The 21,358-nt window shown below is 42.9% G+C and overlaps 2 protein-coding genes across 2 annotated transcripts in view; both read right to left on the bottom strand.

The window, feature by feature from the left end:
• The window catches only part of LOC107286489 (lysine-specific demethylase 6A), a 125,027-nt gene extending 122,351 nt beyond the window's left edge, over nt 1–2,676 (bottom strand). The window contains exon 1 of the mRNA XM_015814863.2: nt 2,568–2,676. The gene's annotated coding sequence lies outside the window, so the exon portion shown is untranslated. The remainder of the gene's footprint in view (nt 1–2,567) is intronic.
• LOC107286495 (lysine-specific demethylase 6A-like) overlaps nt 1–21,358 on the bottom strand; it is a 54,527-nt gene that overhangs the window by 2,315 nt on the left and 30,854 nt on the right. Inside the window, exons 3-4 of the mRNA XM_015814868.1 lie at nt 2,580–2,676; nt 1,231–1,288 (exon numbers count right to left, since the gene is read on the bottom strand). Coding sequence (XP_015670354.1) covers nt 1,231–1,288; nt 2,580–2,676 — 155 coding nt within the window. The remainder of the gene's footprint in view (nt 1–1,230; nt 1,289–2,579; nt 2,677–21,358) is intronic.

Genomic DNA, 21,358 nt, shown 5'->3' with positions numbered 1-21,358 from the left:
CCCACAAGCTTGGAGAACGAAGGTTTCATTATATATTAAACTAGTAAAATGTATATCAAAAAGTATGGATTGTGTCATCTATCTTGTTCTGTACATTCGTATGTTGGCAATAGTTGCTAGTTATGAAAGAATCACGGTTGGGCTTGAGGAAAAACTTCTAAATGAGTGCAATCTTGAAAGAAAAATTATTTTCCTTAGGTGATATGAACAGATGGATGGGAACAAGAATATACAAAGAGTGATTGGCCATTCAGTTTAAGCATTAAGCTACACACAAGCACATGGCAAAGAAATGCACCTAAAAGCATGGGTCATCTGACTGTTCATTATGAAAGAAACAGTGATGATGAGAGATTCTGAATTTGAGACATAGCATTTTAGGTAATATCAGAAATGAATCTTCGGGGGAGGGAATAAATAAAGGAGAAGAGGCAATGTGAAAGGAGAAATGATTGCTGAAACAGAATGAATGAGTGCTGGTAACAATGTGCCTTTGACTGGTTCAATGTATTTATATGTAAGGAATGCCCATGGTGACATTAGAAATGTGCTTGTTGGAGACATAAAGATACGTATAATTCTGCATGTAGACAATATAATAGGTTGTTGTCTAAGAACTCATATAATTTTCAGCAAGTATTACACTGTATGATAGAGTAAGGAATATGTACTTGAAAATAAAGGTACTAAAGGCAAAAATAGTTTGGTCTGAAAGAGACAACAGAATTCAGTATTGCAAGTGATACATAAATGACTAAAAATTAGAGGAAATAGATACATTTGCTTGTCTTAGTTGAATTTTGACATCACAAAATGAGTGCAAAAAATTTAAGCTACGCAAATGCTGCTAGAAATGTAGTTGATACTACATAGTCTATGGCAGTGATGGCGAACCTTTTAGAGACCGAGTGCCCAAACCGCAACCCAAAACCCACTTATTTATCGCAAAGTGCCGCATAAGCATTGTGGCGCCCTCGAGGACTGGGGTGGGCGTGGCCCGCTGGGTGGGCGTGGCTGCAGTGGTCATATTTCTCATGGGGGGATGCCTGTGGGGGCTGGGCATGGTTTGGGGAGATCCAGGGGGTCTCTGGAGGGTGGGGCAGTGGGCAGGAGGCTCGTCCTGCAGGGTGAGGCAGGGGGCAGGACGGGGGTGCCATTGCTGTGGGCAAGGCAAGGGGAGGCAGGGGCCAGGGTGGTGGCTGCCTGACACCATCGGCACGTGATGCAGACCGCCGGATGTGCCTATTCCATCCCATCTGTTTTTGCTTGTTGTTGGAGAGCAGGTCGCTGCTAGTCATCTCCTCGGCCTCCTGCAGATCTTGCTCTTGGCCCGTGCATGGAGCCTGTTCCCCTTGCGCACCTGATGCACCTTGGCCCTGCCTTGGGCCGCCGCCCAGAGCAACAGCTCCACCCAGCACAAAGGAGGTGAAGCGGCCGGCTAGCAAGCTCGAGTAGAGGTGGTACAGCACGCCCAGGGCCAGCAGGCAAAAGGCCACCCTGAGTGGGGAAAGCCGGATCCCCATCGGCGCCATGGCCCCCCAGTCCCAGCTAGGATTGCGTGCCTTCCCATCTCTGCTGAGCCTGGGCAGCCATGATGCCAGTGGTGATCCGGCTTTCCCCACTCAGGGTGGCCTTTTGCCTCCTGGCCCTGGGCGTGATCTGCCACCTCTACGCAGGGCTTCCTAGCCGACCGCTTCGCTTCCTTCATGCTGGGCAGGCCTGCAGCTCTGGGCAGTGACCTAATGGACCTGCGCGAGCGGCTAGCAGCCGCGGTAAGTATTGAGGTGCGCAAAGGGAATGTGCTCCACTTGCGGGCCAAGACCAAGACCTTCGAGGGGGCTGAGGAGATGGGATGGAGTAGGTGTGTCTGGCGGTCCACATCACGTGCTCCCCCAACTCCGTGTGCTGCCGGTGCTGCTGCAGCGCTGCCATAGGTTCGCCACCACTGGTCTATGGCAAGGAATGAATGTTGAAACAAACAAAAATGGATTATGTTCCTGCCCACTTCATAAACAGGGACTTAGGTATGTCAAAAGAAATACAGAAGGGAATAGACTAATTCAGAAGAGATAAGATCGAGAATATCAATGGCTGGGTATGAACAAATGGAGACTGAAAACAACAATGTGACCGGTACAAAAGAAATAAGATTATTTGACCATACAAATATAAGGAATAACTAATCACTAAAAATAAATGAAGAAAGAGAAAATGAGTTCAGAGGAAATGAAAGACTGAGAAAGTTGCGGTTAGAAGAAATTGAGATCATCAGAAAAGTTTGAAGATCAAAAGTTAGTATGTAAATGGACATGATGGAAGCAAAAATGATTTGCATGGATAGAAAGATGTAGAGAAGAACAATAAATGGTATTGATTTAAAATGAATTTGGTTGGGTTTTATTTTATCTCCTTCCCTTAATTTCTTTTCCTTGTTATTGCTTTTTTATGTATTTTGTATAATCTTACCTCTCTAAAAAAGGGAAAAAATGTAAGTGCTGTATTATATGTGTAGTATTGATCTAGGATTCTGAGGAAAAAAATACTAAAATAAATTATAATAGACTTACCTTTTGGATAATCCTCCAATAAAAGGTTGAAGTGACCTAACTGGCAAAAGAAATCTGATTCAACTTTTCCTTCTGCTTTTAATATTAACGATTCATAGCAGCCAACAGCCTGGAAAAAAAAGGATATTCTTTATAAATATACTCTATTGATAACATATACTTTAAAATTGACTTTTGTTGCAAAGCTAAGAAGCAATCCCATATTTTGTCATCTTACATAATATTAGTTTTTCTTCTAGGGAAATATATATGTCCTAATTTTACTGCTATGATGATGATACAATTATGTTTAATTTTCATTTTAAAATTAAGTATTATTTTGCTTTGTTACATGTATCATTTTCCATTCTGTTAATAAAATAACCTAATCATATCATGTATTTCAATAATTATTAAATATTAAGATGATAGTTTAGTTTAATACAATACAAGGTATTAGTATTAGTCACTTCTCTATAAGAACAATTCTGCTGTAGCAGAAATTATAAATGAAACAGTAAATGTTATTTTAGCATTAAATACCACACAGTTCTGGCATAACATATTTTATGAAACTAGAAAAATTGAATTTTAAATACACTAGCTTCAGATTCATGTACATGAGAAGTATCTTTTTATAAGCCATATCTAAAACTGTAAGAGAAGCAGCTTTGTGAAATATCGTACGTTCATTTGCCTCTCAAATTTGTAAAAATTTAGATGAGAATGAAGAACAGAGGAGTGAGAAAAAAATCCATCAATATTTCTGTGCAGTAACATGCCTATGCTTGCATTCTGAAAATTTCTATCTACTTTTGCTAATTAATAGAATGTGTTACATTGTATGTTCTATATTAATTAGGAAACATTTTTGATTGAAAGAAAAAAGTGATTTAATTATATGAACATAGAGGATTGAACAAAATTTACAGTGGCATTCACTTAGCTATTTTTGTCTCTTTCTTTCCCCAAATTTGTTAGAATGCACTTTTAGTCTTTATACTCTTTGCCCTTTCTTGTATCAAATTCTCCTTCCACAAGAAGTTTTGAATGCATGTATGTTAGAACTAGATACGTATGCTGTTTGGCCAAATTTATTCTCAGCACTCAACAGCATTAACAAATAATAATAATTAATAATACTTGAATATCTTCCTCTTGCACGCATCTAACATTTGATTAAAAGCATAAAGATGCTTTTTCCATAAGCATATGAAAATAGGGGGGAAATGCTGTAGATAACAGTCCTTTGTATTTAAAAAAGTGGGACCTAAGCTTGACGGATATAAGTTGGCAATATCAGCAGTTACATGAGAAAACAAAGAAGCAAATGACAAAAGAAGCATTACTGCACAGATTAAAATACTCGTATGTAAAATTACTTGCACTGCTCTATCATGTTTGTTTTATGAATACTAAACTGAATACTGTCTGCCTTATGACAAAACTTTCAATATGAAAAATAAGCTGCCTATCTTGAAAATGAAATCAAATATCACATTTAACAAAAATACTTCAATGCTGAAAAAAGTATTTGCAATACAATCATCACATTGAAGATTTTTAAAAAAATCACCAGTCTACATCTGTAATTACACTAAACTATAGTCAAACCTATGTCTCAGTTTTCTGAATCATTTCGTCATAGCTGAAGATTAGCAGTTTAAATGTCCAGATTTAATTTTAATAATTACCAATTACCTCCCCCTTGAAATTAACTGTCAGAGTGTATTGGTTTGGTAAGAAGAAACAGAGATGTAACTGTCTGATTTTTACATTGAGCGTTGATAAGGGAGGAATTCTTTCTTCTAAGACAGGAGTCCTCAACCTGTGGCCCGCAGCCCACTACCGGGCCATGGCCTGCTGGACAGGCTGGCCACTCACGGCAGCCTGGTAAAANAAATGGGGCACTGTGCAACTTAAACGGGGTGCTGCAAGGCAAAAATGGGGTGGTGCTAGCGGCCATGCAGCGAAAACGAGGCAGGGCTAGCGAGTGTCACGTGGGCACTCACAGTTGTCTAACTGCTTCTGCAAATTTTGACCAGAAAAAAGAACTCAAATATAAGCCTTTGCCACCTCTGTCTTAAATAACGTTAAGTAAAAAAAATCATACATTGAACATTGAAACAAGTGTTCAATTAATGTTGAAACAAGTTCAAACACTAGTAGATATATCAGGGCAAACCTACTGGGCAAACTATATCAGTTAATTTTCATCATATGCAAATCACCATTACATTTGATAAGTTTGTTATATGAATATTACAGTGCATAGAAAACCATAGATGATAAAAGACACTGATTAATTTTAGAAATTAATTTTAAGGTTAATATACATACATATGTTATTTAGTATCAACCTGGTTATTATGTAATAAAAAATTAAAATTGACTTTAAAATAATTTTAACAACTAATTCATGTTAGTGGCCAGAATATGTCATCTTAAAAGCAACTTGGAGCGTTTCTAGAAGGAAGATATTTAAAGCCCCTTGGTTAATACAGCAAATCTCTTCTGACTAATTAAAACAAGCCAAAAGCAACAAGAAACAGTTTTACAAGTGTCTGACCAAAAAATTTCAGCTATCAAATTTCTCTAACTAAAACTGAATTCAATTGTCATTTGATCAATAAGATACAAATTATAAGAAGTCCAGTGAACATTTGGAGCAATACACAGTGCTCCAAATTTACAAGTGAATGAAATTTTTCATTCTTTTCTAAGTAAGAAAAGAAAGCTCCCATCAATGTCATTTGTTTTTTAATGTTATAGTTTGAGAACACATTTGCAAATTATGAATTGGAACAAATGCACATTACAATTAGATGAATAGGAATTGGAAGGGGGAAAATGTAATGAACAATATCATAAAAACTATCAGGAGCAAAAGGCTAGGACATAGGTTTAGTTCCAATTAAACTGACTTATTACTATTGATGTCTATGCACAGGAATCTACTCAATTAAGATTAGTACTATTTTGACATTAGATAAGGTAAATGGAATTCAAGAGGGGGTTGGAATAATCCATTTGTGGCTATGGAGAAACTCTTAGGCTAATTAATCTTTTGACTCCATCCCCAGGTTCTGCCACTCCTTCTCCTGCAAAAACCTCCTGAAAGTATGTCTAAATTATTGTCATTGTTTGCCTCATTTTAATTTTATTCTGTGACTCACTCAGAGCTCTGATAAAAAGTACAAGCCAAAAGACCTGAACTGTAAATAAATTATGGTATTGGAAAAAGTACATTTAAAGAACAATCAACTTCTAGAAACATGCGATCTCATATGCTATATTCTTAGCTCTCCTACTTTCATGGTTCCCAAATTTGTACATCATGACAAATTATAGTTAATATAAAGATAAATATATTAAATAAAAAACCATTTCAATTCATGCCCTCTTATTCTTATTTGTCATTTCATAATTATAATTGATCTTTCTAATAATGATGTGGATAATGTCTGAAGTGATGCTATATTTTACTCACTGCTATTACACTATTATAGATAAATGGACCTTACTATGTACAAAGAGAACACACGGGAATCGTGTCACCACAATAACTTATTTGTTTTGTTTCCATTCTTCTATATCTTTTAACCAAGCAGCTTTAAATTAGGCACGGAAAAACAGGAAAGAAAAAGAGGACTTTTCAGAGAGAACGATGTACAGTAATTCTCCTTCACAGGCAATTTTACTGTACATCCTAATGTCTGAATTGTTCTCACAATTTAGATCTTCAAAGTAAACTTCAGCCATTAATGCCAGAAAAGTACAGTTATACAAAATATATTCTTGAATACAACTGAGTCAACTCCATAACTTCAACTTATTAATAGTTAAAATACTAACTACTACTATATGTAATAATTCTAATTATTACAATTAGTAATAATTGCTAAATGAGAACCATAAATTGATGGTGCATTATGTACAGTTGCAAGGATCCAAGGGAGGTACAGCAAGCTCAAGGAGGGTACAAGGGAGACAACTGGAGAAGATGCACAAGGGTGGTGCCGTGAGAGTCAGGGAGGCATGGTAAGGATTTTCAATTTGAAAATCCCAATTTAAAGTTCAGAAACTTTCTCATTCAACACAGAGCATTTCATATTCAAGATCGTGTCTTTCATTCATTTGGGAAACAAATAATTTTGAATATGTTCTTTATATACTGCTAAAATGAATGGGAAGAAAAAAAGCAAATATTCTTGAATCAAAGGAGTTTTAAAAACAAAGCATGTAAACCGGAATGAATTCAAAACATTTGGGGCATGCCTACTCCTCACAATGATGAAGTACTTCACATTATTCATTATGTGACGATTTGCAGGGAGACATGGGGTTGTCCTACATAACAGTTGTTTCAGAATGTTCTGGAAAGAAAAATGGAGTAGTCATAAAACCCCATAATTGTCATGCACAAGAAACATAACATTAATTGCAAAGTTAGTGCTTGTTTTTAATATTCCTCCTAATATTGTGTAAAAGCTTTAAATACATTATTAAATATCTGAAGAAAAAGTTGGCTACCTTCTTTTACTGCTTCTAGGCACTACAATTCAGGAAGCATATACAAGTTACTTAGATAAGGTGCAAACATTGATGATCAGCTTAATACAGCTTACCTAAAAGAAACTTCAATAGTCAAGCAAGAAGCTAGGAATAGACAACAAGGTCAACTATTATGAATAAATATGGGCAATCTTCCACAGAATTCTGCACAAAACAGTACAGAGGTCACTGAGGAAAAGATGATCATAGTGTTTCCTACTTTTGTGTTGAACAGTTCAAAATTCTACACAAAATTGTACTTTTAATATGTAATTTTAACATGCCACAAAATGCAGTAGAGGTAGTCCTCGACTTACAATCATTCAAAGTTACAATGGCATTGAGAAAAGTGACTAATGATCGTTTTTCACACTTATGACTATTGTAGCATCCCCATTGTCATATGAACAGAATTCAAGCACTTGGCATGTGGCATGTATTTATGACAGTTGCACTGTCCTGGGGTCATGTGATCACCATTTGTACTCTTCCCGGTGGTTTCCAACAAGCAAAGTCAATGGGGGAATCCAGATTTGCTTAACAATTGCATGATTCATTTAATAACTACAGTGATTTGTTTAACAACCGGGGCAAACAAAGTCATAATATGGGGCATAACTCATATATAACTGTCTTGCTTAGCAATGGACATTTTGGGCTCAATTGTAGTCATAAGTCAAGGACTACCTATATTGCAACAACCATTTGTTGTTGAGCAGGAGGAAGGGGGAGATTAAAAAGCTTCTGATACATGTAAATGTTTTAATGGGAAAGAGAAAACAGTGGATTCATGAAAATGTATATGCCTCAAATCACAATGAGCCTTGTGATCACACCACTATTTGATGCCATTCAAAAGTCTTTTGAATGGTTGGCAAATCATGGAGAAAGGGATGACGAGAAATAGAAGTGCAATACTTTATATCATTATTATCCATACTTTCATCTTGAGTTACTGTATGTACATATAGTTCTTCACTTATAACCATAACAGAGCCTGCCCATTACATTTGCAAGTGATCATGACTGTTAAATGAGATGGTCTTGCTTAACATGCTTAACATTGACAAATAATCAGTGGAACAAGCTGCCTCCAGAAGCTGTGAATGCTCCCACACTGGAAGTTTTTAAGAAGAGACTGGACAGCCATTTGTCTGAAATGGTATAGGCCAGGGATAGGCAACCCAAAACACTCAAAGAGCCACTTGGACCCATTTCCCACCGAAAACAAAGCACTGGGAGCCGCAAAACCCTTTGGCTCTTTCTGCCCTTGGTCTGCCAGTCCTCTTCCCCAACTCTGTGTGTGTGTGTGTGTGAGAGAGAGAGACAGGCACTTGCGCTTCCCCCTCTCTCTCTTTCCTCTCTCTTTCCTTTCCCTCTCTTTCCTCTCTCTCCCTTTCCTCTCCCTCTCTTTCTCCTCTTTCTCTTTCCCTCTTTCCTCTCTCTCCCTCTTTCCTCTCCCTCCCTTTTTTCTTTCCTCTCCCTCTTTCCTCTTTCTCCCTTTCCTCTTTCTTTCCTCTCTCTCTCTCCCTCTCCCCCTTTCCTCTCCCTCTCCATTTCCTCTTTCTCTTTCTTTCCTCTTTCTTTCTCTTTCCTCTCTCTCTCCTTCTCTCTCTCTCTTTTTCTCTTCACCTTCCCCTCCCTTTACTAACAGAACCAGTTCACCTACCAAATCATTTAACTTCCTCTCTTAGAGCAGGGCTTTTCAACCTTTTCACCCACTGTACCACTTTTAGGATATGGCAACATCCGAGTACCACCAGTCGCCTAGCACGGTGTCAAAAACTTGATGACCAAAAAAAAAAAAGGAAAAAAGTGATAAAGTACAGGTAGTCCTTGACTTACAACAGTTCGCTTAGTGACTGTTCGAAGTTACAATGGCACTGGAAAAAGTGCCCCCTAAGCCACAGCCTAGCAAGACACCTGCCTGCCCGCCCGGCGGAGCTCTTCCTCCTGTCTGAGGTTTCCATTGTTGTGAGCATTTCTGTTGAGGATTGGCAGCGGGGGTAGGGTGGGGGGGGTTGGTTTTTATCCCCTCCCCCCGTCTGCTGGGTGGTTGCAGCAGGTTTTGGTCACTTCACATGGTCCTGGGACACTGTGACCGTCAGAAATATGAATCAGTTGCCAAGCATCTGAATGTAAATCACAAGACCCTGGAGATGCTGCAACATTCCAGCTGATTGGTGCTTCTTCTGGGCTCATTTGGGGAATTAAATAAATCAATGAATATATTGATTATATATGAATGAATATATATAGCTTCTTTACTTTGCCAAAATACCTACATGCTATACATAATCACAGGAAAAAAAGCAATGTGTTCAAGTTATTATCATACCAAACATAGAGGCAGAAAAGAAAGAGAAATCATACCTAGAAAATAGAATTATTGTTATAATTTTGAACTGTGTCTTTCTAGATCAGGGGTGTCAAACTGCCGGCCCATGGGCCGGTTGCATTATGTGGAGGCCGCGCCCACCCCAGGTCCGGCAATGCAAAAAAAGTCGTGATACATCACGTCACATGTCGCGGGGAGTTTGACACCCCTGTTCTAGATCAACAATAATTATTAACACTACTATTTTAGTGTTAGTAATGTTAGAACAAACTACCTTTCAGAGGTGATATTAAGATGGATGAGGCTACTTCAAAAATACAGCTTTTGACTCTAATGTGTTTTCATCACTACAGTATGTCATTCTACATAAACCTAGTTAATTTTTGTTGTCATAACACTTTGCTTCAATAGGTTGTTTTCAACTATAAGTTGTTCTACTTCCAAAATGTATTATTTAGAAATAAGTTCTTAAACACCAACTGCTTCCAAAAGTCCTATGTTGGCTAAAAGGTCTTTATATATATATATATTGATTTTCAATGATCAGACACAGTTTCACCATCTCTCAGTAAGATTCTTTAGTACATTCTTTAGTTGCTTGAAGGGGCGTTGTCTTACCCGAACACCTTTTCTCAGCATGGAGATGGAGAATCCACCATTGGGTAGTAGACTGTATTCCTGCCCAATCAGATCAAGTCAGCCAAAGTTGCCACGCCCGTCCTGGACCATCAATCTCCAGTCTTTGACGCAAGCGTAGCCATTGACTGACAGCAAGACGTTGTGGCTCACAAATCTAACTGCCCCTATGCTCAAAAATCTACAAGGGCGGGAGGTGGATTCTCCATCTCCGTGCTGAGAAAAGGCGTTCAGGTAAGACAACGCCCCTTCTCCAGCACTTGGAGATGGAGAATCCACCATTGGGACATACCAAAGCCTACTGTCCCTTAGGGTGGGTAGTAGACTGGTCCTGAGTGGCACTTTGGTGTAAAACTTGTTGGAGAACTCTCCTTCCGAAAGAAGCCTCAGCAGAGGCAAACTTATCAATTTTATAGTGCCTAATAAAAGGAGAAGGCGAAGCCCAAGTGGCTGCCTTGCAAACCTCCTCGATAGAAGCCTGAGTGGCCCATGCCGCAGAAGTAGCCGCACTCCGTGTGGAATGGGCAGTCACCCCCCGTGGAAGCGGCAACGACTCAGCTTGGTAAGCCCGGGCGATACATGCCCTTATCCATCTCCCGACTGTGGAAGAGGAAACTTTCCGACCTTTGGTGGAAGCGTGGAAAGATACAAAGAGAGCTTCAGATTTCCGGAACTTCGCTGTCCGCGAAATATAGTACCTAAGGGCCCTGCGGACATCCAAACTATGCCATTGCCGTTCCAACCCATGCGACGGGTTGGGAGAGAAGTCAGGCAGCACTATCTCCTGTGACCTATGGAACAGGGAATTGACCTTCGGAACGAAGGTAGGGTCCAAGCGAAGGATTACTCTATCCTGTTGGAAAATACACAAGTCGTCCCGAATTGAAAGCGCCGCCAATTCAGATATACGGCGAGCAGACGTGATAGCCACCAGGAAGGCCACCTTGTGGGACAGGGAACGAATGTCGCACGTCCTGAGGGGCTCAAGGGGAGATTTAGTGATGGCCCGAAGCACCCTTGACAATTCCCACGAGGGGTACCTGTGTACCACAGGGGGGTTGTTATTGGTGGCCCCCTTTAGGAACGACCTTACTAAGGGGTATGACCCAGTGACTCAGCTGAGTCGCATGAGAGGACCGTGGACAGAGCGGCAACTTGTCTGCGTAGAGTATTAGGGGCTAGTCCCTTGTCCAATCCATCCAATAAATAGTCCAAGATAATTGGAACAGTAAGTGCCGAAAGCGACAATTGTCTCCCGGAACACCAGGATTGGAAATTTTTCCACGTGGCCTCGTAGATGCGGTTGGTGGATGGACGACGAGACGCCTGAATAACTGTAATGACCCCCTGTGAACAAAGTTCCCCAGCTAGGATCGAGCGCTCAAGCGCCAGACGGCTAACTGGAGCCATTGGGGGTCGGGATGTAGAATGGGCCCTTGGTTGAGAGAAATCTGATCTGATGGAATCCGCCAAGGTTCCCTGATTGAGAGATTCACCAGATCGGCGAAGCAAGGTCTCCTTGGCCAGTAAGGGGCCACCAGGAGGATCTCCGCTCGTTCCTGAAGAATCTTGCGGATTACCGCTGGTAGAATGGGTAGAGGGGGAAATGCGTATAGCAGACCCTGCGGCCAAGGACTCCGAAGGGCATCCGTTTGTTCCGCCCCCACCGTCGGGAACCGGGAGAAAAAGCGCTGTAGATGGGCATTGCATGGGGACGCGAAGAGATCCACCAGAGGAAGACCGAAACGGTGACAAATTTCTTTGAAGATCCTCGGGTGGAGCCTCCACTCCGAGTGATCTATTGTCGACCTGCTCAAAAGGTCGGCCTGTGTGTTCGCGACCCCCGAAATATGGTCGGCCTTGATGGACGCCAGATTGTGTTCTGCCCAGAGACCCAGTGAAAGAGCCTCGGACAACATGCTCCGAGATCGGGTTCCCCCTTGGCGATTTATATGTGCCTTGGCTGCCACATTGTCCATAAGGACCAGCACGTGGCGCCGTGTCACCAGATGGCGAAAATGTAGAAGAGCTAGATGAATGGCCCTCAACTCTAGCCAATTTATATTGTGCCGCAGATCTGATGCGGACCAACGGCCCTGTGCCCAGTTCGACTGAATGTGTGCCCCCCAGCCGAACAGGCTGGCATCGGTCGTGAGTACAATCCTGTCTGGTTCCCTGAAACTCAACCCTCTGAGAATGGCTGGTGACAGCCACCAGCTGAGGGAGCGTAGTACATGGTGAGGGAGAACTACCCTGTGTTGGGAAGCACTGAGGTTCCGCCTCTGAAAAGGAAGCATGAACCGTTGTAGTTCCCTGGAGTGGAGGCCTTGACCAGGGTACTATCGCTATGGCCGAAATAATCTTCCCTAACAACTGGGAGAGACTGACCAGTGTTGCCGATCGACTCCTGCAAGCCGAAGGATCGACTCCCGTATGCTGTCCCTGCGATCTTGAGAGAGGTACACCCGGCCTTCCAACGTGTCTATGACGGCCCCCAGGTGCAAGAGCCTCGTTGTGGGAGTTAAGTGGCTCTTGTGAAAATTCACCGAAAATCCGTGGTCCTGGAGCAGTTTTATCACCAGTTCGAGGTCCGTCAATGCTGTCCGGGCGGATGAGGACTGGATCAAAATGTCGTCCAGATAACATTGGACTCTGACTGGTATCAATCGTAAATGTGCTGCCAGGACCGCCAAGACTTTGGTGAATACTCTGGGAGCCGACGAGAGGCCAAAGGGGAGCGCCCTGTACTGGAAGTGACTCCCCTTGTACGCGAACCGTAGAAACCGCCGATGGATCAGAGAGATAGGGATATGAAGGTACGACTCCGTGAGGTCGACAGACGTCAGGAGGTCCCCTTTTCTGACGCTTCCCAAGAAGGAGCGGAGCATTTGCATCTTGAATTTGTGGTAAGCTATATGGAAATTCAAGCTCTTTAGATCTAGAATAGCCCTCCATCCCCCCGATGCTTTCGGAACGACAAAGAGGATGGAGTAAAATCCCTGACCTCTCTGATCCAGTGGTACGGGTTCTATGGCCCGTATGCGCAGCAAGTGATGGATGGCCTCATCCATCAACCTTTGTTTTGTGCGGTTTCGGGGATACGGACAGGAAAGAAATCGATTTGGAGGGTAAGAGACGAACTCCAAATGGAGCCCGTGGCGGATAGTGTTGATTACCCACGTATCCGTGGTGGTAGCCTCCCAACGGTGGGCGAACAGTGAAAGTCTGCCCCCTATGGGAGGTGCCATCAAAGAGTCACCTTGAACGGCGGAAAGGCCTATTGTTCCCTCGAAAGGGCCGTTTCCCCTGAGGTTGTTGTCTGGGTCTGGGATTTTGCCTGTCAGGCTGTCTATCCTGCCTGTCTTGTCTGGGTGGGAAGGAACGAAAAGGCTGGGAATAAGTGTATCTTGGTCCCCCACAAAACGACTGCTTTCGCTGAAAGTAACCAGCCCTCTTGTTTTGTCGTTTGATCAGGTCCTTAAGGACCTTGCGTTTGTCCTTGTTCTCCATTAAGTAAGGATTCAGAGAATCCCCAAACAACTTAGAACCCTGATAAGGAGCAGCTGCCAATTTCCATTTGGACTTAGCATCCGCTTGCCAATTCTTCAGCCAGAGCATACGTCGTCCAGTGATGCTGGATGCCATAGCCCTGGAAGAAAACCTTGCGGCCTGCAAAGATGCGTCCGACACATATTCAGTAGCTGCCACCATCTTACTGAGATCCAAATGCGTGCGGACATCCTCCGCTGGAACCCAGGCTTGGAGTTCCCGGAGCCAGGTGAGGGCGGCCCTGCTGAAAAAGGAGGCCGAAGTTGCGGTCCTGATCGCCCAGGCAGCCGCCTGGTGCGTTCTCTTGTAGGTGGACTCGCACTTGCGATCCTCAGCCTTAAGAGCCTCTGAAAACTCACCGGATATGGCCGTGGCCGACACCAGGGGTCCTAACGGTTCGTCCACATCTGGAATTTCCAGAGCCTCCTCTAGCTCCTTGGCAACATTGTACAGCTTCTTATCTGTGTTACCTGGTAAGGGAAGCGAAGCCAGAGAGGACCACTGCTTCTTGATTGCAGTCAGAAACAGGGAAGGACAGGGGATACGGTGTTGCGTAGCAACAGGTTCCACATAAACTGGAGCCGCCTCCGGATCTGGTGGAGCGGGAGCCTCTGATGATGAGGATCCCTGTCCCAGATGAGCCATGGATGTGGCCTTACGCAGTATGGCGACAAAGAAAGAAGGGTTAAATAGGCCAGTGAAAGAGGGAGCCTCTGTAGGGACATCTTCCTCCTCCGACATTTGAATCTCCTGGCCAGGGGGAGGTTGGTTGAGGTATGAGTCCTCAGAAACAAAAGACCCAGAAGGAGAAAATGGGGCATAATGAGTCCGCCCCTCCGGTTGGGAAATAGGAGTGGGAAAGGATATTGGTCTGGCAAGCCAGGCTCTGGTGTCCAGAGCGCGGTCAACCGCCCGTTCAATCAATAGTGCCAGGCGATCCTCCGTAAGGAATGGAATTGGCTCGGCAGGACGGAGCCCTGCCGCAGTAGGGGTAAATGTGGCCTCCGGGACCCCCTGCGCTACCCTAGACGTAGAGGGTTGAGGAGTTGGAGGGGCATCCTCCATTCTGCCCTGCGCGGGGGAAGGGAAACAATCCCCACCCGACCAGACACCCCTAGGAGAAGTTGACACCCCAAGGGGTAAGTCCAAGGCTAACCCCGCAGACTCAGGTGTTTCCAGCCTAGCTCTCTTCTGAGCTTTGGAGAACTCTTTTTCCAAGGCTTGGTGTCTCCTGGTAGCTTGTTTATCAGTATGTTTAGAAGTTTTGGTGGTAGAACGGCCCTTATGAGTCGCTTTACCAGTGCCTTCCAGACCGGGAGGACCCGATGAGGATGGCAGGGCACTCATTGAGGAAAGAGCAGTTTCCTCCATTCCCCAATAACACTGGAACACAATAGGGGGCTCCTGTTATCTGGAGAATGTCAGACTCTGGGTAAGGACAGACGGACTGCAGGGACGCCTGGAACCCAGGTATAATTCCCAGTTGGATAAGGACAGGTACACTACTGGGGCACCTGGAATCCAAGGGAGATATTGTGTACGAATAAGGACAGACACTCTATAAGGGGAGCCTGGAATTCGTACTTAAACACTGTGGATAAGGACAGACACGCTATTGGGGGCGTCTGGAATCCCAGTGTAGTGCCAATTTGTCAAAACCAAATTAGAGAACCAGGAGACCCCAATCTGAGGAGAATGAGTAATTGTAGATGAAAGATTCTTAGAATAAGAAGAATGAGAAGTTCGTAACTCTATATGTAGAAATCAAGATCACAAAATGGTGGCCGGCCTAAAAATGACGGCCTACCCTGCTACACGTATCTTGTTAACCCAGTATTATCTCAATTGGGAGAAAGGGAAAACTGTCTAACAATGTGGATGTTTGATATTAGATCTGACCAGGTTAATTCTCTTAACCAATGAATTAATTTGATATTTCAGCTGAACAGACAGTGGGCTTAAAATGGCCGCCGAGCCGAGCCAGGGACCACGAGGCTCAAAATGGCGACCTTCCCCAACACAGGCAGGGCTGGGGAAATTGTTTCCCCTCACTCCCTGGAGCCTCCGCACACAAAAAAACGATCGAGAGAAAACGGAGCAAAAGAAACGCTTTCCTATTTTCCGATCGGCTGGTGGGATCGCCGATTGTAGCTGAGGCTGCACGCGCGCGCGCGCACACCTCCGGTATTCTCGATCGAAGGAGAAGGGGAAAAAAGTCAAGAATAATCGGACCACGGGCTGCAGCCGCAGCTCCGCGAAAGGAAAACAAACGGCCTTAAAAGTAAGCCAGGGGCCTCCCCCCCCTTCCGGATTGATACACACGCCTAGTAGTCTACGGAGCCGCAGCCGCAAGCTCCGTTAGGCCTGTGTATTTGGAGACCAACCGCCGTTGGCCTCCTAGCGAGTAAGGCAAAGAAGCAGACCTCGGCCGAACCGAGTAAGGCAAAAAAACCTCCCCCGGGGCCTTTCTCCACCCGTACAATCAGCCTACGGAGCCGCAGCCGCAAGCTCCGTCAGGCTTGTGTTATTTGGAGACCAACAGCCGTTGGCCTCCTGACGGGAGAACGAAAGCTCGTCTGCTTCGCTGCAAGGCCCAATCCTGAAGCGAAATAGACAGTGTTGAGACTAACGGCCGTTAGTCTCTTTTAGAAATGCCTACAGGGATTTGGGGGGGGGGAGACAAGGAAGGTCCAAATTAAATGCAAGCACTGAATAAATTTAGTAACTGAGGAAGGAAATGGAAAATCCACCAATGACTGTTTACCTGCCTAGAGCCAAACTTGCAACGTCTGTCCTGGGCAAGATCAAGTCAAAGACTGGAGATTGATGGTCCAGGACGGGCGTGGCAACTTTGGCTGACTTGATCTGATTGGGCAGGAATACAGTCTACTACCCAATGGTGGATTCTCCATCTCCAAGTGCTGGAGAAATATCAATTTTGAACATCCTTTTTAAACAATTTGATTTTGTATTTTTTTAATATAGGGTACTTTCTGCATTATTTAACACAATTTCTTCATAGGCAATTTGTTAGACATTGTGAAGGTAGCTTTGCTATTCTTCTCTTGTACCTTAAAATAGTTGTAGCAGAAATTGTTCATTGAAACTGTTAATAATATCCAGGTGAAATCTAGCAAGTTTAATAACCTTAAAATTCACTATCATTTCTATTCTATCACTATTATCCCATCTTGCAAAAAAAATAATGGTTAATTAATTAACCATTAAATTAATGCAGGTATATTGATTCTTCCCTAATTTAGCCCATGGAGTTTTTTTAAGCAAAATGTGATACAGTTCAAATTAAATGAGTTTGTCTTTAAATCTCAAATCTCCAACTTAACAAATCAAATCCTCTTTGAAACCTAAATCTCCACCATAAATTAAATCTAACTCATACATATCTAGTAAATCTATCTAGAAAAGAAAATTCAATGTACCAAAAAGTAGAGAGCCTTCATCAAGAACTCAATAGGACTGTGTAAGACAGTACTAGAATTCAACTCAAGACAGCTTGCACAAGTGGCCATCAAGTGCAGCATATATCAAAGTGATGCACTGTCCCCACTGCTTTTCTGCATAAGCCTATACCCCTCAGACAATCACAAGGTCCTCTTTGACATGGATAAAATCAAGCTGTATACTAAGAGTGAATGAGATATCGACTTGTTGATCCATCTGACATAGATATACAGTAAATAAATTGGAATGTTATTCGGACTCGAGAAATGTGGCCAGATGGTATTAAGAAAAGGAAAGTTAGATAAAATTGATGGGGCGGAACTAACAGTGGATCACATAGCAGACATACAGTACCTTGATATCCCAGTCACATGGGAATCATAATGAGGAGGGAAGGAAAACAGCAACATCCAAGTATCACCAAAGGAGAAAACAAATCCTGAAGAGGTAAAGGTCTAATGCAGGGGTGTCAAACTCGCAACATCACATGACATGTTGCGATGTATCACAATTTTTCCCATTGCTGGTTTTGTTATGACTCATCCAGCCAGCAATTTAACACCCATCTAATGTAATAATAATAATAATAATGATGATGATGATGATGATGATGATGATGATGATGATGATGATGTTGTTGTTGCTGTTGAAGGGATCTTGGAGGTCATCTAATCCAACCCCTTGCTCAGGCAGGAAACCCTACACCATTTCGGACAAATGGCTGTCCAGTCTCTTCTTAAAAACTTCCAGTGTTGGAGCATTCACAGTTTCTGGAAGCAGGCTGTTCCACTGATTAATTGTTCTACTGTCAGAAAATTTCTCCTTAGTTCTAGATTGCTTCTCTCTTTGATTAGTTTCCATCTGTTGCTTCTTGTCCTGCCTTCAGGTGCTTTGGAGAATAGCTTGACTCCCTCTCTTTGTGGCAACCCGATATTGGAACACTGCCATCATGTCACCCCTCGTCCATTTCTTCATTAGACTAGACCAGGGGTAGGCAACCTTGGCTCTTTTATGACTCGTGGACTTCAACTCCCAGAATTCCTGAGCCAGCCATGCTGGCTCAGGAATTCTGGAACTTGAAGTCCACGAGTCATAAAAGAGCCAAGGTTGCCTACCCCTGGACTAGACATAATCAATTCCAGCAACTGTTCCTTATATGTTTTAGCATCCAGTCCCCTGATCATCTTTGTTGCTCTGTACATCTCTGTACTCTTTCTAGAGTCTCAACATTTTTTTATATCATGGTGACCAAAACTGGATGCAGTATTCCAAGTGTGGCCTTACCAAGGCATTGTAAAGTGATATAAACACTTTACATGATCTTGATTCTATCCCCGTTAATGCAGCCTAGCACCGTGTTGGCTTTTTTGGCAGCTGCAGCACACTGCTAGCTCATATTTAAGTGATTGTAGAACTCCAAGATCCTTCTCACAGTTGCTACTATTGAGCAAGGTACCACCTATACTATACCTGTACATTTGGTTTTTCTTGCCTAAATGTAGAATTTCATTTCATTTCACCATTGAATTTCATTTTGTTAGATAGCCCCTCATGTTCAAGTCTGTCAAGATCCTTCTGTATCTTAAGCCTATCTTCTGGAGTGTTGGCTATTCCTGCCAGCTTGGTGTCTGCAAATTTGATGAGTTTCCCATCTATCCCCTCATCCAAATCATTGATGAAGATGTTGAACAGCACTGGGCCCAGAACAGAGCCCTGGGGTACCCCACTACACACTTCCCTCCATGTAGATGCAGTTCCACTGAGGACCACAGGCTGAGTAAGGCCGGTCAATCAGCTACGAATCCATCTGGTGGTGATGCTGTCTAACCCACATTTTTCTATCTTATCAAGTAGTAGGTTGTGATCTGCTTTATCAAATGCCTTAATGAAGTCCAAGAAAATTATATCCACAGCATTCCTCTGGTCCACTAATTTTGTCACCTGGTCAAAGAATGCAATAAGATTTGTCTGGCATGATCTGTTTTTGACAAACCCATGTTGGCTTTTGGTAATGACTTTGTTTGCCTTTAGGTGTTCACTGATTCGTTGCTTGATTATCTTTTCCAAGATCTTCCCAGGTATTGAGGTCAGGCTGATAGGTCTGTAGTTTCCTGGGTCCATTTTTCCCCCTTTTTTGAAGATGGGAACTACTTCAGCTCTTTTCCAGTCCTCTGGTAGTTCCCCGGTGCTGCAGGATCTTTGAAAGATATAGTTCAGTGGTTCTGAGATCACGTCTGCCAGTTCCTTCAGAATCTTGGGGTGCAGTCCATCTGTCCTGGTGATTTGAAATCACCTAGGGTGGACAGGTACTCACTTACCATTTTCTTGCCTATCTTAACTTGTGTTTCTAATCTGTTTTTTATGGTACTGTTTTTGATAGGTTGGACTGTTTTTTCCGCTTGTGTAAATACAGATGCAAAAAACGAGTTGAGTAGTTCTGCTTTCTCCCTGTTGCTTGTTACCTTCTTGCCACTAATGGACCAATCATTTCGTTAACTTTTTTCTTGTTTTTAACATGTTGAAAGAAGCTTTTTTGTTATTTTTGACTTTTGTTGCAACCCTTAGTTCATTTTGAGCCTTAGCTTTCCTCACTTCATCTTTGTAGGCTCAGGCGATTTGCTGATATTCTACCTTAGTTATGTGCCCCTCTTTCCACTTTTTATACTTGTCCTTTTTGTCATTTAATTTATCAGAGAGTTCTTTATGCAGCCATGCTGGTTTCTTTTGAGAGCTGTTATTTTTCTTCTTCGTTGGTATTGTGCTAGACTGGGCTTTTATAATCTCACTTTTCAAAATTTCCCAAACTTCTTGAGTTGTTTTCCCCTAGAGGATGCTCATCCATGGAATCCTTCCCAAGCTCTCTCTAAGTTTGTTGAAATTAGCTCTCTTAAAGTCCAAGACTCTAGCTTGACTTTGTTCTATTGCTTGTGCTTGCATAATGTTGAATTCCAATATTGCATGGTCACTCCCTCCCCAGGTTCCTGTGGTTTCAACACCTTCTATCATTTCATCTCTGTTAGTGAGAATTAAGTCCAATATGGCCGATCCCCTAGTTCAGTGATGGCGACCCTTTTAGAGACCGAGTGCCCAAACTGCAACCCAAAACCCACTTATTTATCGCCGGGTGCCAGGTGGGCGTGGCCCACTGGATGGGCGTGGCTGTGGTCATGGCAAACTGGGGGTGTGTGGCCAAGGTGGGTGTGGTCACCTCGATGTTGCTCGTGGGGAGGGATGCCTGAGGGGGCCGGGCAGGGTTGGGAAAGATCCAATTCCACCTCCTCTTTTATTTGGTCTGTTTCTTTTAAATATTTTAAATCCTTCTAGCTGTGTGTTCCATTTGTGGGTTTCATCCCACCAAGTTTCCGTAGTGGCAACAATATCATATCTGCCCTCATTTACCTGAATTTCTAATTCACCCTGTTTGTTGCTCATGCTCTGTACGTTGGTGTATAGACATTTGACTCCTTTATGACTAACCCTGTGTTTACTTTCTACATAACCTGTGTGGTGCCTGAGTTCCCCTATTTGCTTACCACCTGTTTGATTAGTGCACTTTGTGTGGCACTCACTATTACAATCTTGATTTTGCTTGACAGCAAGATTGATATTCTTGTCCACACACACATCTATGTTACATGCACTGAGAACCCTATAATTTTTAGATTGCCGGGGACAGGAATGTTCTGTGTCAATTAACTCACTATTTCCATCTGGTGAGTATCAAAGCCACTGCTCTGGATGTACCGTAATCCAGAGTATCCAGAAGTACATCAGTATCATGACACTAAAAGATGAGTGGTTGAAAGAATGCCTGAGATGGCAGGAGCAGCAGACATGGAAGGAAGATCAAGCAGAGGAAGTGTCATGGCAAGACAAGGCCTGCATGAGATGTTCCTGTCAACACTGCAATGATCTTAGCTGAAGCTATTTTTGCTTCGTTTTCGGTTGCCACAGTACTGGGAGGGGGGATGGATGGTTTTAATGATAGACTAAATAATATTTTGTCACGTGGGAGCCAAGGTCATTGCTGCCTGACTTTTGGCAGGCTGAGCCTTCTATTAGAAAGCCTGCCAAAGTATTTTATTGGGGAATGTAGTTAATTACATAGTGCTGGGGTGGGAAGTTCAGCTTTGTAACATTGTAATGCTTTGGAGGGAATTCCAGACTTGGTTTCACTTTTGACTGTTCTTTAAGGAAACCTCTTGTCTTGGAATTCTGTTTTACTGGTCTCATCTATTGGAACCATGACAGTTTCATTGACAGATGGATAAGG

This window comes from Protobothrops mucrosquamatus, unplaced genomic scaffold, assembly GCF_001527695.2.
Source record: "Protobothrops mucrosquamatus isolate PMUCROS unplaced genomic scaffold, P.Mucros_1.0 scaffold288, whole genome shotgun sequence".
Classification (NCBI taxonomy): domain Eukaryota; kingdom Metazoa; phylum Chordata; class Lepidosauria; order Squamata; family Viperidae; genus Protobothrops; species Protobothrops mucrosquamatus.
Note: the sequence above shows the minus strand (reverse complement) of the source record. Positions and strands in the feature narration are given on the sequence as shown.